Source organism: Alosa alosa, chromosome 1 (assembly GCF_017589495.1).
Source record: "Alosa alosa isolate M-15738 ecotype Scorff River chromosome 1, AALO_Geno_1.1, whole genome shotgun sequence".
In the NCBI taxonomy this organism is placed as follows: Eukaryota; Metazoa; Chordata; class Actinopteri; order Clupeiformes; family Clupeidae; genus Alosa; species Alosa alosa.
Genome location: NC_063189.1, coordinates 35,017,982 through 35,037,626, shown reverse-complemented (window position 1 = coordinate 35,037,626; position 19,645 = coordinate 35,017,982). Strand labels below are relative to the sequence as shown.

Sequence of the window (19,645 nt, the reverse complement as noted above, 5' to 3'; positions counted from 1 at the left end):
GTTATTAATTGCCTAGTGACTTCAATTATTTTTGTACCAGTGGGATACTGATGGAGAAGAGATGTATTATTGAAGCTAGCCAATAGCCTGTAGTTATATATTCACTGATTTATGTCAAAACTTTAACATCACCTACTTATAGTCTAGGGGGCCTGTGACCCCCCGAGGTCACACTCAGAGTTAATGTAAGCTAGCCTACATTACATTTCATTCAAGTAGCAATCACTCTTTCCTGTCGATCCAAACCCGAATCCCATCCAGTGTCTCAAGTTCAAGTAGGTCTGGGGTGCGTCCTGTTAGCAACTTGCTAGCAATTGCGTTGTGATAGCAATAATTTTAAAGGAGAATTCCGGTGTGATATTGACCTAAAGTGTATCGAAACATGATACCGAGTGTGAACGTATGTCTCATAGCCCATCTCGGCTTGTCCCCTGCACTCCAAAATCTGGCGCTAGTTAGCCGATGCTACCAACATCTTTTTCAATAGTGAAATCCTGGTGCATGGATTCCAGTTGCTGCTACTGGAAGAAACAAACCTTTTATTTAGGAATCCCATACATGTTCCATTGTCTACAAGTTCAAGATCCCTTATCATACTTGTTCATTTATCGTTTGGACTAAATTCAAGATGGCTGCAAACGTTAAACTTCGTGAAGATGCTGTCTGTATAAATCGCCTTGTAAGTAAACTACCAGTGCTTTTTCAAAGTTCTCAATGTCTCGTTTTAAATGTCAGGGCCCTAGGAAGTCTACCAATGAAGTGTGGAGATACATTGAATTTAAATGGGTGTAAAACAGTGATTTATTTGCAAGCCTCGGAAAGCACCACTACTGAAAAAGTTGTTGGTAGCATTAACTCAGATTTTGGAGTGCAGGGGACAAGTCGAGATGGGCTATGGACATACGCTCCGGTATCATGTTTCAATACACTTTTAGGTCAATATCCCTCCTTTAAGGTTAAAATGAATAATAATTTAATTTCTAGACTAGGTTCCGTTATCCATGTGGCCCTTCTTGGTTTAAAACAAAGACAACCTCCCCTCCCCCAATGAAATGCTAATGTGGTGGTTCAAGGGCTATCAGGTACACAGGATAAAGGATGTTACCTTGATATAATATATCCATGTGTCATGAAATGTGAATATATTCATGATTGGTATCATTTTAATAGTCTCAGTACAAGGATTGTAATGATTTGATTGTGAGAATGTTTGGAACATTCTATAAGTGATATTTCTGATATATAAGATATCTCTCCTCATGCTATTCAGGTGTGAAGTGGGTGTGAGTAAGTGTGTCTGATGCCAAGTGGAGAACCAACCAAGTGGGCTTGTTTTGGCGCCAAAATTCTTCCTTTGTTTAAAGCATTCAAAAGTAACTAAACTGCAATGTTTGTCAGACTTGGACTTAGACTAAGACTAGAAGGATGTAGAACGGAAGAGAGGGAGAGATTGGCTACACCTAGGCTACATCATAGACCATTTTTTTTGTACCCTCTCTGCTTGTAACAGAATAAACTTGATTCCTGAGTTTTTCCTGAAGTTTGCCAGTCTAAGATTAATATTAAGTAATTATTCACCACAATTACTTTCAGTTGGCAATGGAAAATATTTTTTACAGTCGATGATTGCAACCAACAAAGTTGCTTACTTAGTTAGCAACTATGGTTTTGGGAAACGCGCCCCTGGATAGCAGATCCTCTCACAGATGAGCTATCCGGTCACCCTTTTTCACTTCAAACGTCTCCTTGTTGAAGTTGAAGAGCACTACTCCGACGTTTCCCCTGAAGTCTTCTTCCACAACACCAGCTCCCACCTCTATAAAATGTTTAGCTGCCAGTCCAGTCGAGGGGCCACTCTCACATAACATCCATGAGGAATTGTAGTCGTAGGCCTACTGTATAAATCACCTTTTGCTGACCCTCGTGGAACAGTGGCATTTTCTTATTTTTCGCAAACTTCAGGACTGGTTTGAAAGTTTCACGTGCACACGCAAAACCTTTTCACATGAAACTTTCATGTGCGCACGTGAAACTTTCGCGTGTGCAACAGAGGTCGTAATTCGTCCGCCACTCACGGCCCTCGAACCCACTACCTAGACACACACCGGCATGGGAGTCGAACGCTCTAACCACTGAGCTAAAAGCCCAGGGTTGCAACTCAGCGGTTAGAAGCATTCTTAAGGTTAGGGCTGTGAGGATTTACACGGGCAACTAGCACACTAGCTCAGTTCGCCTCCGTTACACGTGCGCACATGTAAGTTTCACGTGTGCACATGAAAGTTTCACGTGAGCACATGAAACTAAACTTTAGATTTTATTTTGTTCCGTAGTTTAGAGATGTCTGTGACTAACTCAGTCCTGCTCTTCTTTGAGGGAGATACAGCAGTTGCTTCTGTAACCTCTCGCATGTGCTCAGTTTCTATTCCATTCCCATTTAAAGATGCCAATTAAACCCTATCACTTAAAGCTCAAGCTCACAGCTGCCGTCAGCTACCGCTGAAATTAAGAAGACGCCTATGTAGTCACAAAGCCAGAACTGAGAGACTCAGGAAGAAGTTTTTATCCCCAGGCCATCCGAACTCTGAACTCACACTTTACTGACTTTGCACACATTCACTCCTCAGCACTCATGACCCCCCACACACACACACACACACCTACAAAACTTTTAGCACTTTTACATCCCTCTCCCTATGCTACAGACCTTTTATTTATTTTCTTATTTCATCACATTTCAAAACACACACACACACACACACACACATCTGACTTTTTCCAACTTTTGCACATCTCCATAGAACTTTTGATTTTTGATTTTTGATTTATCCTCCATCTACCCATGTCCTTGATTGCCTAGCCTTTCTTCCCAACACTGTCCTCTTGTGTATCTTTTTTGGATGACGTAAGGATACAAAATCGTAATTTCCGGTAGCTACGCGATAGTTATCCTTAGCTTGCTTGCTAGCAAACGCCCAAGGCAATCAGACTCGTTCCCTCATTGTAGAACTTTTCAGAGATCAGGATGAACACCAAGCTTCACTTAACCTGCTTCAAGTATATTTTAGCATTTTGATGTCCAGGGGGCACGTTGTTAGGGCTGCACCTTTACGGGATTGTGGTAAGTAACAATGTTGTTTGCTGACGTTAGCTCTATGGTCTAGTCGGTACGAATGACGGCTAACGTTAGCTGTCCGGAAGGTTAGCTTTGATAACGCTAGCTTTCAATCTCAGACTTGTGTTTTTCTTGTCCGAAGGCCCTTATTTAGAGTAGTGTGAGACTTTGCTATGCATACCCTCTGTTCATCGATAATTCATAATGCCAAGTTTACACTTAGCTAGTAGCGTGAATTCATTGCCACAACAGACTTTATAATGCTAAGTTTCTTTACTCGTTTGAGTGTTTTAGCGACCAAATTAGCTTTACGTTACGTTCACGTTAAGTTACCACTCGATTAGTCATTTGGCAACAGCCAGACGTTTTCTCTCAATCTAACAATGCTATTTAAAGATTAAAGTTGCCCTATAGCCAGTTAACTTTAGCATGCTAACTTACTACTGTTATCTGGTTTGTAGTGTGTACGTTAACGTTAATGAGAGATATTGAACGTAACATTTTATGAGTATGTTATCATCGATGCGTACGCCTATTTAGCAAAGTTAGTCATGATTCTTAGCGAATATTACGTCATGAACGTTAGACATAGTAAATAAACATGGCAGTTGATCCATGTTTTGCATACGATTTGATGACGTAGATATATCCAACTATTTGTTTTTCTCTTGGCAGTTCAAGGTTTCATTTGGTCATAGAAGATGAACGGATTGTCTGTTGGAGAACTGTGCGGCCTCTTCTGCTGCCCACCCTGCCCCAGTCGTATCGCAGCGAAGTTGGCGTTTTTACCCCCCGAACCCACTTACGCACTTTTGCCCGATTTGGAGTCAGGACACACGGTCCCGTCGAATTTGGGGGCATCTGGACTGCGCTCACGACTCGGGGGTGGGGGAGGAGGAGAGAGAAGTGGAAGTGAAGGCAGATGGAAGCTGCACTTAAGTGAACGTGCCGAGTTCCAGTACTCCCAGAGAGAACTGGATGGGACCGAGGTGTTTCTGACACGATCCAGTAGAGGAAACAAAGTGGGGTGTATGTACATCCGATGTGCCCCCTCAGCCAGGTGAGAGTCAAGTCAAGAGAGACAAAGCATCGCCAAGCTGATCTTTAGGCCTACATCTGATTGATTTAACCACTTGTTTCTGTTGACTAGTTTCATTAACACATCTTTTAGGTTTCCCTTTAAACATTGTGTCATCTCTGGTTTACAGATACACAGTCCTATTTTCCCATGGAAATGCAGTCGACCTGGGACAGATGAGCAGCTTCTACATTGGCTTGGGAACGCGCATAAACTGCAATATTTTCTCCTATGATTACTCTGGCTATGGTGTTAGCACTGGAAAGCCATCAGAGAAGAATTTGTATGCAGACATTGATGCAGCCTGGCACGCACTACGGACAAGGTAATGTTTCACGGCAGTGTCTTTTTATGAGTTGATTTTACCCAGTACTCTAAAAGTTGATTGAAGGATTATGATTAAGGGACCTCTAACGTCAACAAATGTGAAAATAGGTGTCACCACTCCTGTGCTGCTTCAGGTGACCATACAGGTATGTGGCATAGCAGTGTCTTGAGGGTGTCCTCAATAACAATGTGTGACATTCCTTAAAACCTTACTTTGAAGTGGCCATACTGTTGAAATTTAATCACACATGCACATTATTGATCAGCATAGTATTCAACCATTATCAGAAGACATAGATGTGGTGTAATAATCACAAAAGAGAAAAGGTTCTTCCAATGGGAGTGTTGTGAAGGGAGAGAGCAGCCACTACATCCAGCCTCAGACCTGAGTGTCCAGGGCAATAACCCTGCTGTGACCTGACCCAGGTTCATTGGTACGGTTGTCTGAGGACTAGCGTCCCCGTGATTGTTGTGCGCTCTCTAACCTGCCTTAAGCACCTTCTACTCACTTCCCATCCCAAGGCTCCCCTTCCCATCCAAGGCTCCCCTTCACATATCAAGGTTCCCCTTCCTTAATGGTCCATCCATCATGGGAGTCCCTGGTAAGAGTGAATGGTCCTTGTATTAGTAAAATGATTGCCACCACCAACCACCATTTCTGTTACCCATACCTCTCCACAATCTTGCAACATATGCCATGTACATAGATCTGAAGGGAAAGGAGCCTGCTTATCTAATGGGTGGATCACTTGGTGCTCAGAAGCATGTAGCATTGTGTAGAGCTCGGCCAAACGTCCAAGTTTTGACAGTGTGTGGCACCATTTCTTTGGCACAGGTATGGCATTAGCCCAGAGAACATCATTCTGTACGGCCAGAGCATTGGCACCGTGCCCACTGTGGATCTGGCATCGCGATACGAGTGTGCCGCTGTAGTGCTGCACTCACCTCTGACCTCTGGCATGAGAGTCGCCTTCCCAGACACCAAGAAGACTTACTGCTTTGATGCCTTCCCAAAGTGAGTGAATTTCACTATTATTGTAGACCTCATGGACTTCTGAAGGCCCTGGGGTTTATTCTGAATGCACTTATTTTAGTCGTCGGTTGTGATTTTGAGGAGCATAAATAGTCATACGGGGTATGTGTAGACTAACCCTCCTATGGGTCTAGTTATGAGTAAGTTTAATTTACAGTTGACAGATATACAGCGGAGAAAATAAGTATTGAACACGTCAAAAATTTTTTCAGTAAGTATACTTCCAGAGAGGCTATTCGCATAACATTTTCTACAGACATTAGTGTTAACTTAGGTAATCCACACATATTCAAAAATCCAAATATTAATGTCCCTAAGTAGAGTTATGAGTAAAAAAGTGGAATGGCACAGGGAAAAAGTATTGAACACACTAAGAAAAAACAGTACACAAAGGCAAGGAATGGCAAGGAACGAGCTGGAATAGTTAGAGAGTAATTATCCCTCCTATCTGTGCAAATTAATGTAAGCTGGGTTAGTACATATTGATGAGCTATAAAAAGGTTTTTCGTTACCAAGTTGTCACACAAGAAACATGTCATGATGGGTAAAAGCAAAGAGCTCTTCCAAGACCTTTGCAACATTATTGTAGCAAAACATATCAATGGAACTGGTTACAGATGCATTTCAAAACTTCAGAATCATCCAGTAAGCAGTATTGGAGCCATTATCTGCAAGTAGAAGGAACATCACTGCATCATCAATCGGCCATGCACAGGATCTACTCACAAGATTTCTAAACCAGGAAGTCAGAAGTGTAGCCTAAGAGCCAAGGACCACTCCAGAAAGACTTGGAGGCAGCAGGTTCAAATGTTACAGAGAAAATCATAGGTAATGCACTCCACTGCCATGGCCTCTATGCACGCTCACCCCACATGACTCTATTACTGAAGAAAAACATGTCGAAGCTCATTGAAAGTTTGCTACACAACATTTGGACAAGCCTATGAAATACTAAGAGCATGTATTCTGGTCAGGTGAGAGCAAAATTTAACTCTTTGGATGTCATACTACACACCATATTTGGAGGAGAAATGGCACTGTGCATCACCCTAAAAATACCATACTGTACCAACAGTGAAGTTTGGAGGTGGAGGCATCACGGTGTGGGGCTGTTTTTCATCTCATGGTACTGGCAGACTTCATACAGTTGAAGAAATGGTGAATGGAGCCATTTTTTCTGGGAGAACCTTGCCATCCACCAGAACAATGAGGATGAGACATGGCTAGACCTTCCAGCAGGACAATGATCCAAAGCATTCAGCAAAGGAAACTCTCAATTGGTTTCAGAGAAAGGAAATTCAGGCCCTGACTTAAATCCAATTGAACAGTTTTGGAAGTTTACCTAAAGATCAGGATTTACAAGAGGGACCCCTGGAATCTTCAATATTAAAAGACTATCTGTTTAAAAGAATGGGCCAAAATCACACCTGAATACTGCGACTGATTAGTTTCGTCATAGAGGAAATGCCTTGAAGCTCTCATTACAAATAAAGGGTTTTCCAAAAAAGTATTTAAGAAATGTCAGTAGGCGTGTTCAATACTTTTTTCCTGTGGCATTCCACTTTTTTACTCATAACTCTACTTATGAACATTAATGTTTGGATGTCTTATATGTGTGGATTACCTAAGTTAATACTAAGGTCTGGTGAAAATTTCATGCAAATAGCCTCACTGGAAGTATACTTACTGAAAAAAATGTTGACGTGTTCAATATTGATTTTCCCCGCTGTATATATTATACACACTGCCTAGAATTAGAGATGCACCGATTTCCGTTTTTTTCTGAGTTTGACCTGCCGATACCGATTTTAGCAGATTCCGATTTCATTTCTTCTAACCATTTTACAGCACACACAAATAGTTATTTTTCTATCTTTTCTTTAATAGAACAGGTTAATATAGAAATGTAATCAACTTATCAATAATTATATGGCTGTTAAAAAAATGGAACCGGTGAGCAGACAGATTCTTCAAGTCTAACTTCAAGCAACACCAAATAGTTTTTTGTACCTTAAAATAATGTTTCCAAAATCGTTTCAGTGGTTCATCAACTTGTAACAGGGTGAACGGCACTTCTGCATTCGCTTTGCGGCCCTCTATCGGCTATAACCATGTAAGTTTGCCAGATTGGGTAGCGGGTCTGTAGTTCGATGGAATGAGACATAAGAAACTACAAATTTGACTTGCATCTGATGTCGCAATACATCGTACTTTCATAAATCGTGCAACATATTCTACCTTGTCTGTGGACATCGTTATTTGCAAAGCCGGTTCTGGATAAACAACAGCGTGCATGAGACAGAGGGAAAGTTCTTTGGTGTTGCTTTAAGCTGCAGTATCAAACTGTAATGCTTCCCAGTGTGGGACATTCATTTCACACACTACTAATATAAATGCACTGTTATGGAACATCCATTTTTTTTCTTCTCACATTCAATATCCAACTAAAAATACAAAGACAATTTTCATGATACATTTGAATATGCCACCGTGGAACATATTTTCATATGCATTGATGAATTTATGGGAGGGCGAGGGAAAAGTGGTTGTAGCCTAGGCTATCACGCAAACACAGGGGAGGAAAAGTGCTAATAGCGATTAGGTGCTCCACCATATATGAAAACAGCGCACGTCTGTTTTGCGGTAAAAAACTTAAATCCAAATTCCGGTTAAATGCATCAATTAGGCTATAGAAACTTTCAGAGATGGCTGATTCAGTATTCATAGCATCAGTTTTTCTTCATTGTAGGCTACTATGTCAAAAGCAACTTTCGTTTGTTCACTTTCACAACATCCACTTTTCTATCTAGGTTATGAAGGCATAGCCCTACTCTACGTACAGTAAATAGTTAGAGTATTTTTTTTAAGTGGAGTAGAACTACTAGGGCTACTGTATGTCACTGCTTGTTGACATCTTATTATCATGTGTAGCCTATGATCGTTACACTTTGATTCTTTTCCATGTCGCAATCGGTTATCTCCGTTCAGCTGCGCTTGTGGTTCAGCTGTGGGCACGCAATAAAAACGATGTTTACGTAGCCTAATGAAGTGACAGCTTAGTAAATTCCACGCAATATAGCAAAGCACAGCGTTCGCTGCATAGAAAAACTCAGTAGCCTATTAGCGCTTTCTTTATAGGCATATATATATATATATTTGGGGCAGCCGTGGCCTACTGGTTAGCGCTTCGGACTTGTAACCGGAGGGTTGCTGGTTCGAACCCCGACCAGTAGGGACGGCTGAAGTGCCCTTGAGCAAGGCACCTAACCCCTCATTGCTCCCCGAGCGCCGCTGTTGTAGCAGGCAGCTCACTGCGCCGGGATTAGTGTGTGCTTCACCTCACTGTGTGTTCACTGTGTGTTAAATATATAAACTTTAAATATATAAACCAAATATATAAACTTCTACTATATCCAACCCTGAGTGTTGGCCTGGTTGCTAGCTTCAAACTTTGCAAACTCAGCTGGGTGTTGTTACAATTGCGGCACACGAGTGCATTTGACCGGCATAAAATTGGCATGTCTCAGACTCATGAAAATCGGCCAATTCCGGTCACCAGCCGATCAATTGGTGCATCTCTACCTAGAACGTGTTAACGGTCTGTTGTCAGCGAGGGAGGTTGTTGATGTTCCCTGTCATGCTCCCTCCACAGCATTGAGAAAGTGTCCAAAATCACATCTCCAGTGTTGATCATCCATGGCACTGAGGACGAGGTCATTGACTTTTCCCACGGGCTGGCCTTGTTCGAGCGCTGCCCCAAGGCTGTGGAGCCACTCTGGGTAGAGGGAGCTGGCCACAACGACATTGAGCTCTTCAGCCAGTACCTGGAGCGTCTGCGCCGCTTCATTGGCCAGGAACTGGCAGCGAACGCCTGAGCAGGTGCACATGTCTGTCTACGGAGGAAGAGGAGTTTCCCACTCAGATGGGCACAAGATAATGTGATGCTCCCGTGCCTGTCTTTTTCCCCAGGCAGCTGATTGGTTGCATCTGTTTTTTTTGTTTGTTTGTTTTTGGTATGTTTGTGTTTGCTCATCTTTTGTTTTGACTGTACATATTTTCATGTCAAGAGTCCCCAGGTTTTTATTTTCTTTACTTTTTCTGTGTCCATGTGCTGGTCGCTTGCATTTCACAACAACTTTTTTGGCCTTTGTTTCCTGGCCTCGCAGAATCTTGAAGGGTTTGAACCTCTTGCAGACGATAACCCCAGGTGGTTATACCTGAGTCGCGTCGCTCGTCTCCTGCATACGCAAGCCGTGTGTCCGTCGGCTCTGTCACTGCTCTCTCTACCTCCCCCTGCTTCTGCCTGGAGCTCTCCTGCTGTGGTAGCTGGTCTTGCAGCGTTAATGTGGCGTCAGTACACAACTTTAGAAGGACCACACACTACACTTGAATCAGCCCATGATCTCCTCTGGCTCATGTAGCCAACTGACTGAAACTACACTGCTTGTTTATCCTCTGTGGCTGAAATGAACCTTACTCAAGGGGTGGTTTTTAACCTGAGGTGCGATGGGTATGCCCTGCTTACATATCTGATGAACTCACTACTTTGGGATATATGAAACATTTTGGGAATGGAAGAGGATGGTGGGGGTTCCTTTTGAGTAACCTTGCACGTAAACAGAATATATGTTGCCAATTTGAAAGTTTGTCTTCTGTCCTGTATGTTGTTTTTTTTGTATTTCCTACTACATGTTTTTGTTCATTATAGTTTTTGTATCTTTTCCTCTATATAAAACTTTACTGACTGCACTAAATGTGCTTTAGAGACATGGATGTTGAACTTGCCAAATCTATTTTTGTAAAAAGATAGTATTTCATAAACCAAGGGACCCTTCTCAAAATAGAGTTGCTTTTAAATGGACAAAGGCCGTTTTAGAGTGTTCTGTAGGGGTGACTGACTTTTTAAATGGACTTCATCGAGACTCGAGAGAGACTGTATGAGAATATTTATTTGAGATTTAACGTCTTCAGTCCATAGCTCCATATCAGAAGTGGTTTCCGTTTTAGAGAATATTTTAATGCTTTGTCCTTATTTTTTGTTTATTTGTTGTATTGTAATTGAAATGAATAAAGCAACAGTCTCCCAAGTAATTTTAATTGTCTGTCCATGCTTTTAGTTTAAAAGTGGATTCAGAAGAAAAGTCCTGATTTGATGAACGATGTTTGGAAGGTTTAGGTGGTAAGCACTGTGTTCTGCCCCTTCTTCCATCCAGTCTGTAGCATGCGACTTTGACATTTGAGGCATTTCATTCCAGTGTGATAATGCCTCGGTCCTGCTTGGAAAATTGGTTTAATACTACAAGTGTTGTCATTTATTTAGTATAAAATGGCACATCTCCAAAAGACATTGGAATTGTGTAAAAACGTTTACATGAGGGGGTGAGACTAATTTGAGGGAGCAAATAAAAAAATGTTTTTGAGTTTTTATTTTTTATTTAATATTGCAGTTCAGACACCTCAAAAAAGTGCATGTTTTCTTTGCAGATATTCACTTATGTCTGTCGTCGCCATCTAGAGGTCAACTTTAAACACTACAGTTCAAATGTTAACATGGAAAAAGCACTGCACTGAAAAAATCAATTATGAACTGCAATAGTTCAGTGAAACAAGGGAGAAACAATAATGCTGAACTTTTTTACATTTACTGATGATTACCACAACCACTCCCTCCTTCCCATCTCTTACGTTATCACTTTAAGGGGATTTCCAACTGTGAGGTTATAAGTGAAAACCATTTGAAAATGTGTGATAATGCAGGCTATGAGATGTTGTGAAAAAAGATGTCATTTAAAAAGTCATTAAATGCAATTAAATAATTATTTAAGTTTCCATCTGCTACCAAAGATAAGTCATATTTTCCTTCTAATTTGTTTGTTCCACTGCTAGACTACTATACATAAATACTCTAAAAGTTTAAATAAGAAACACAGTTAATGAAGAAGCAAGAAACAAGTTAATTGAATTGTTAAATATGTAGTGTTTCTAAAACATTTTCATTAAACAGCAATATATTGGATTTAACATTAATTTATATACAGTATGATCCCTTCCTATTATATATGTTTTTTTCTTTGAAATCTGAGAACTGAATTGAAAAAAATAATGAATGAAAATGAAAATTTTCTGGAATCAGATATGACATGTTACAGGCATAACCAGTTGATACAAGTTCTTTATATGGAAGCATTGTGTCATGTACTGTGTCAGATGTCAGTTGACTTTTTCAAATGGCATGTTGGGGGATGGTTCATATGGGATGCAGTGGAATCGATCAACCCTGAGATGGGACAAGAATGAGAATGAGGCTCTCCCACCAGCACCTCCCACACGAGGCTTTGATCAGACACACAGGTGTACGGAGTGGGAGGTGCACAGGCGTCTGATCTAGAGTCAGTGGACCGTGTGGTTTCATTCTCCACTCCAGTCTTGGCTCTTTCTTCTTTTCTGTCCTAGAGCGTCACTGTGGCGTCTGGCTAGGTGGAGAGGAATGTTGCCCACTCGTGCTTGGAACGTGATGGCTCAACCCTTCATCAGAATGAAAGACTATGTTTCCTTGTATCTAGGGAAGAGGAAGTGATCATATTTAATGTGAGGGAGAGGCCCAGAGAACTCCTAGTGCACGTGCACACACACACACACACACACACACACACACACACACCCCTTCCAGGACAAATACTGAAACGTGGTGTCACGTCACAGTTCAGAGTTCAGATTGCAAAATTCCGATTATAGCTGAAAATCAGAAAGATAGATATGACGATATCCAGTGTTGTGACTGCAGGGGAGTGCCTGTTGTAAAACGTGTGACAGTTCACAAGGTGCAGGAGGAGCTCTTCCTTACTTCTGATTTGCCAACAAATGAGGAAAAGTCTCACTGCTTTAGTCATTGTTAAACTCACCCAGTTTTTACTCTCAGCATGGCCATCCTGACAGTAGACTTATATCAACTACAACTCCTTAGTGAGTGAAGAAATGAGTGAGTAAGTGAATGAATGTGTGAATGAGTGATTGAGCGAGTAAGTTTCTACAGAAGCCCAGATCCAACCCGGCCAGGCAGGCCAGATTGAGCAAGAGAGCTGTAATTCTAAAGAAGGGACTTACTCTTCCTGCAAGGAGCTGAGAGCACTCAGTTGTTCCTCCAAGGCCACTAAGCGCAGGCCAATGTAGCTAGAGGACAGGAGGAGCAGCACAAGCCTGGGAACCACAGATGCAAACACCACGTGTCAGCAGTAGGCATATACGGTATTACATTAAGTAATTAACTGTCTGAATGAATGGCTTTTGCTTTTTGGAGAAAGTAAACTGGCTAACTGGCTATTTTGTTGTGCAGACCAACTCAAAAAAGTCAAACTGTTAATCAGATTCTCATAGGCAATGACCCATCATTTTCCCATCACCCTTTGAACTGTGTGTGTGTGTGTGTGTGACAATGACGGGGTTCTAGTGCAGTTATATCAAATCAGCATATCAGAGATCCAGAGTTCCACATGCCTACTAGAATTCCCACAAAGCAACATGCCCCATCCCAGGGACAATATACTGTCTCAATGGTGACCCCCTGAAACACATTTGGGTTAATATCTCAATAGGTCAACCTGATAATTAAATGATATGAAATTCTTGATTGTCTTATGCTCTTCTGGTTATCAAGAATGTTATATGCCTGTGATGAGGGCAAGGGCAGACTGCTGTCGAACATATAGCAAACACACATGACCATGGTTAGTCTAGATCTGGATGATTTAGATTATTTTCATGCAGAGGAATATTTTTACAATACAAGTGAGAGCTGATTTAGGTGGGGTGTGGTGGGAAGTGATGAAGGGCTGGCTCTCACAGTAGGACGTAAATGAGGAGGAGTGAGCTGACGTTTCTTGATTCTCCCACAAAGACGAATGGCTTGACTTTCTCCCATCCAAAAGACATCCACGATCTACCTGCTGAAAATGCACATATGGTTGTGGTTGAAGAGTCAGTTGTTAAAAAACTCCCACTTTGGGCCTGTTTACGAACTTCATTGATCAGTGATTAAAGAGCATCATCATCCGTACCTGCATTCTCATCCTCTGTGGAATAGCCATCCTTGCTGAGGCTGCTCGTCCGACTCGAGCTGGTCCTGGCTAACTCCGAAGATTCTACAGAGGAAAGAAATGTGTTTTTAAAAACCCTCTGAACACTTTCAACTTGTCTTTAACCTTTAAGTCCTTTTCTGTCTTTATCCAAGAGTATTCCCATGATCTCCTCCACACACACTTTCCTGCTTAACAGGATATGCCTGATGCTGGCAGCCCTGATGTCTATAGTGCTCACGTTTGGCCAGGTCTGGATAGGGAGAGTCATGAGGAAGTGGGTCATCCACACTGGTCCGCCGACTCACACTCCCATCCTGACTCGAGTGGCTGGACATCTGTGGACAGAATTGTAATTACAGATGTCATCACGGCCCCTGAACTAATGAACTGGGAAATTAACACAGCAATGAGGCTGAGATGAAAGTGAGATTGATATTAGTGGTCTTACCATGTCAATTTCTCGGTCAATGCTGTCCTGGGATATTTGGGGACTACTCATTCCGTTGTCAACCTAAGTTGAAGTGATACATGTTTAATTTCACTTACTCAATTACAGTATATCTGAAAAGTTTGGTTCCAAAATGCTATATTTCCATTTATGAAAACTTTAATAAGTCATGTTATTTAATTGTGTATTTCAGGTAATATCAATAAAATTGCAGTTGTGTTGTTTTGAATGAGTAACAATAAATCAAATAACAATAACCCAATATCAGTTCCACTAAAATTACTTGAAAAACAACATTTAAAAAAATATTTTATGACAATTCATTAAAATTGAGGATATAGTGTTTTGGAACCAAACTCTATTCTCTTGGCAAAGGTAGGATTATAACAAAAAAAAGGGGAAAACGGCCACAAACCTGGAGGTGAGGACACACTGAAAGAAGAAGCTCGTAACATAAATGGCGATTCCGTAGGGACACAAACAGGTACTACGAATGAAAGCAGAGGGAAGTGAGTGGCATAGCAAGGCAAGATGGTTTCAATGACAGAACAACAATCTCCAAGAGCTCTGTGAGAAACCCACAAAACAGTGGTTACTGCTAACTAATTGCACCCTTGTGATTGTGTAACGACTTAATAGCCATTCGCTCAGCTGGCCAGGCTGATACTCTGCACTTAATGCAAAGCGACGTTTGTTCAGTCAGCCCTCTGTGTGTGTTCCACACTAATATTCCCCACTGAGCTGATGTCTACCTTGTCTCCATTGTTGGTGATTATCGACAGCGCGTTGGGCAGCACTTTCACTGTGTTCTTCTTCCTCACAGTTTGAATGCTCTCCACCTCAATTATCACCTGGGGACAACAACAGCACTGCAGTCACCTCAGACGCTCTGCTTGCTCCAGTTGGAATGGACAACAACATGACTAAACATTTACCTCACCATCTTTTCTCAAGCTTTTTCCAGCAGATGGCAGTTTGTAAGATAATGATTATTGTATCTCAGGTTCTTCACCTGAAGCAACCATTTCTATCTACATGTACTGTATGGGGCCAGTTCCTCATGCATGGTTTAAGCCTATTCCTGGATTAAAATATAAATTCAGTGGAGATTTCATTCAAAAGCTTTTAGTCTAAGACTAGGCTTAATCCATATACAGGAAACTGTCCTAACAACCTTTGTAGGATATATGAACCCCAATACAAGAAACCTTGTAGACTAGTTATGAAGAGGAATATTGGGTATCTAATCCTACCTTGGTGACCTTGAGCAGCACAGAGGAGTAGAAGCAGATGTGTTGGCGGGACACATAGAGCTTGCCATGATAGAGCACCTCCTTCTGCAGGGAACAGGTGAACGCTGGAGCAGACAAGTCAATGAGTCAGTCACAGCTACTACACATTAAACTGAAGGAGAACTTAGACGGGCTTGTCTGCTGACTCACCATGAGTTAGGTCTTCTTCCTCTGGAATATCTGGGAATATTTTGTGGAATGTTTTGTTGTGATTCATAAAAGTCTGTGAATTGAAAAGATATATAGATCACTGTCTTTTCAATCATGCATCAGTTTGTGTCTACTTAGGCTGTTAGTCTATTAGTCGATTTAGTCTTGTTTTAACCACCATGCAACCAGAGGGATGCCCCCTGCCTGAACTACTGGTTGAGGAATGCATGCACTAACAGACTGATAGGCAAGTACATTATGCACTGTACTGTAAGACACCTTAGATACAACTGACTAAATGACCAAATAGAAATGCAAATGTAAACTTACATGGCGGGTGATGCTGCCGTCTACTTGATCCAAACGCTCCTCTTCTATTGTTTGTTGCCTGTTGAATGCAATAATGATGGAGGATGAAATAACACGCAACAAAACAATAATAATATTTTATTATACTTGGGTGTGCATCTATGTGATGTAAAGTAACACAATGCGTGACATTGGCCAGAGCAAGAGTATCGATCTTCTATCTAACACATGCCATGCGTCAGTGGCCGGTGGAGACTGACCTCAGGTTGAGGCTCCTGTTGAGGTCGAGGAACTGCAGCTGGGCATCCTCTAGACTGGCACTCTTCATGGTATCAGATGCCCGCCGGTAGCGGCTCCCTCTAGGGCCCTTCCCCAACAGTCCTCCATTCTCCAGACCACCACTGCACAGGCAACATGTTGGAGACACCACCACAGCCTTCAGTCATGCTGCAGTCAAGACTCTTCCTTTGCGTCTGGAGACGTCGCCCAGGCTTTACCTTATGCGTGCCATACGTATGCATGGTATTTGCTCTCTATATTCCTTTGCCAACTACTCAACACTGTCTGTATGAACACCATGTCTTACATGCAGCAGTTCCTGTTCAGCATTCAGCTCAGGCTTTGTGATTAGTGGTGGATCTTTTATCTGATTGTACATGCCACACCCATGCAGGCCTAGCTGTTTTAAGGCTCCAAATCGGGTCAAATATAAATATGTTTTTTGAGACAAACCAGACAACCAGCACACACGGGTTACTCAGCATCCACAGTTACGCTACTGTCATGTTTACTTAGACATCTGGCAAACCTACTGACAGAGCTGTGGCTCAGGATTGAAGATGAAAAGTCAATAGTGTACCTAATCCATATAAATAAGTCTTAAACCACAACAGCAGTGAAATACTGTGTAGTTGCCAAAGCCATGCTACAGCCTGAAGCAACTAGTATCTACTTCATTATCACGCAACTAGTATCGACTTCATTATCACGCAACTAGTATCTACTTCATTATCATGCAACTAGTATCTACTTCATTATCACGCAACTAGTATCTACAACATTATCACCAGGGTTGGGTAATGGATTACATGTAATCTGGATTACGTAATCAGATTGCAAAAATCAAGTAACTATAATCAGCCCAGTTTACAATAAAAAAATAATCAGATTATAGTTACATTGTTGGGGATTACTTGATTACATTTTATCATGCAAACAGTTATGCCTAACGTATGTTTTAATCTGATAAGCAGCCCATTCCATTGTCCACTAGATGTCCGTATCATCCAATTGCCTGTGTACTATAGTTTCTTGACAAGAAAAAGGTTCAAATCAAAACCCAAGATGGAGGAGCCGTCAACGGCGACGTTGACCGATAGACCCCTTCCAGTTGGGAAAAATGTGTTCGCAAAATCAGCAAGTAGGCCTAACGCATCTGAAGTAAAGACCGTGGAAAATAAGAATGTGTAATTGTGTAAAAAGTCATCAGATTACGTTACATGTTTTGGGTAATTGGGTTTTGGGTTGATTATGTTACTGACTACAAAAATTGCCATGTAATCTGTAGTCAGTAATGGATTACATTACACACAAGTAATCTGACCCAACCCTGATTATCACGCAATTTGAACCAGTGCAGATGTGCTCACACTTCAATTGCACCCACTGTCATAAGAGTGACATACCATGTCTTAATCATTTTATGGCACATGTCCTATCATAGAATCATCAGAACATAACAGCTATAGTAATAGTGTATTAGCTGCCTTACATAAAGTTTATGTCATCTGATGTTTTCATTTCGTTTCAGTGAAGTGGTATCATATGATTACACAGTATGATGCTTAATTAAAGTTATTTAATTTATGAAGTGAAACTTTATTAGGCCAGGGTTTTCAGCATGTTCTCGTTCTTAGTTTCTGTTTATTTCAATTACATTGCTCCTACTTAATTACTCCACTGCAGATGAATGCTGATAGCAAGCAAGAAGTTAACTAATTCAGCAACTTCATATGGACCCAATTAAAACATGAAATGTAATGAAGAAATGTTATTAGCTTTGTGAGAAGTTCATTAAGCATGTATTTACTCAGAGCATATGATGTACTGTATAGCCATGGCATAAGCAGAGGAACCAGTTCTCCCAACTCTCCTGCACATGAGTAGTCTGATACTATCTAACCATCAGCAAAGTGCATTCAGAGTGCATTCACACAGTCAACTACTGACAAATATGCTGAGAAATTTGCAAATGGGAGCGTGAATTAAGACTCACATTATGAGATTAAAACTCTGGTTACAGATCAGAACCATTCACCGCCAAAATATCTGCTGTCTAAGAATGAAAGGGATTTATAAGAATTTCAATAAGGGAATAAGAATAAGGGATTTCATGCTCTGCCTGTGAACTATTTCAGTTCTTGCATGTAGTTCTCTCATATTTCTTTAACCAGACAAAATAGAGAGAAAGACTAGATATGTGAATACTCATTTATCTAAACTAGTCTGTACAGTGCTTTATTATGATAATCATAATATCTAAACACACACACACACACACAAGGCTCTTGTCTACAGCATGAAATTTAGAAGACATTTCTACTTACACTGAGTATTCCAGAGAGTCCAGAGAGAACCTTCTGTCCTGTCTCTTCATGCCTGCTGTTTGTTAGTGCTTATGCCAATGATAAGACTTCCTCTCTGCGCCTGTCAGTCTATCTGACAGCCTGATTGTCCATTAACCGCCACTCTCTCTTTCAACTGTTTGCCTTCATTTACCCTTAAGCCTGAGGTGGTAACACAGAGCTAACAACATGCACAAGCTCCTCCCCCAGCGTCTCACAGCCCCACTGATGGAGCAGACATCTGCGTCTGACCCGCCTCCATGTCCCTCTGGGCACTCCTCTTCCACGCTGGGCTACAGGTAGCACACTCTCACGCACTTATTAAAAAGCACATGGGCTATTTTGTTGCAAGTCATGAGAGCTCAGGTGATAGGTGTGTGTGTGTGTGGCCATACCAAATGCCATTTTTTTACCTACCTTGTCTGCACCCCCATGACACTTAAAAGGAGGAGTCATGATTTCCTGGCTGCCATTGTGTACATATGAGGCCTATAATTTGTTTTTAAATGTCAAATATAATTCTCAGAATATTGTCAAATAATCCTCCATTATGTAATAGTCATTGAGTTTGAACTTGTATCCTTCAATCAAGGTCTCAATTCAGAGAGCAGATGGCATTCTTCTCCTAATTGTACCAAAACTCTGGAGTCACGTTTCAGAAGCTTTGTTGGTCTTCACAGGCATGGGCTTTTGTGTTCGGCTACAAGGTAGAATTACAAAACTCACCAAAACATCACGATGATTTCTATTCTTAAAAGAACTATACATAGAACACACGTATTAAGATATGCTTTGGACATGACGCAAACCAAAGGGAGGAAACTGAGGTAGATATTCTTCACTGAAGACACACCGGTCATCAGACTGTTTATCAGCTACTGGCATCATAGTACAGCAGGTGAAAGAGCCATGACATGCTGATCCAGTGAAGAAATATTCAGATACACATCTTCTTCTCTGTTAAAAACCCTTCTAGAATTTTCTTAGGGTCAAAGGATTGCATCCATAAATGCACTCTGTTTGTGAGTGATCACCTTCATGCCCTTTATGTTAGTTTTTATCTGTGGCGGAAAAAGTGTATAATGCTGCACTTTAGGGGTACTCGTCAGGGAAGGCCAAATACTCAAACTATACCAAATACACAAACTAATTTCATCTCAAAAGAATAAGCAAGATACAAACTCCGCTCTAAATTCT

At 41.3% G+C, this 19,645-nt stretch overlaps 2 protein-coding genes across 2 annotated transcripts; one reads left to right on the top strand and one right to left on the bottom strand.

Moving 5' to 3' along the window:
• Positions 1–2,926: 2,926 nt before the first annotated feature.
• On the top strand, positions 2,927–10,641 carry abhd17aa (abhydrolase domain containing 17A, depalmitoylase a). Its single transcript, XM_048263021.1, has 5 exons — positions 2,927–3,118; positions 3,788–4,172; positions 4,321–4,515; positions 5,353–5,532; positions 9,203–10,641. Exons 2-5 carry the CDS (start codon positions 3,814–3,816, stop codon positions 9,423–9,425), a joined length of 957 nt encoding a protein of 318 aa, XP_048118978.1. The 5' UTR covers positions 2,927–3,118; positions 3,788–3,813; the 3' UTR covers positions 9,426–10,641.
• A 961-nt stretch (positions 10,642–11,602) lies between these two features.
• LOC125302870 (GRAM domain-containing protein 2B-like) lies at positions 11,603–18,585 on the bottom strand. Its single transcript, XM_048256194.1, has 13 exons — positions 18,431–18,585; positions 16,085–16,225; positions 15,846–15,903; positions 15,516–15,588; positions 15,327–15,430; positions 14,826–14,924; positions 14,489–14,560; positions 14,074–14,136; positions 13,864–13,960; positions 13,605–13,688; positions 13,391–13,493; positions 12,655–12,747; positions 11,603–12,109 (listed from the first exon to the last, which is right to left on the bottom strand). Exons 1-13 carry the CDS (start codon positions 18,478–18,480, stop codon positions 12,094–12,096), a joined length of 1,053 nt encoding a protein of 350 aa, XP_048112151.1. The 5' UTR covers positions 18,481–18,585; the 3' UTR covers positions 11,603–12,093.
• Positions 18,586–19,645: the final 1,060 nt, after the last annotated feature.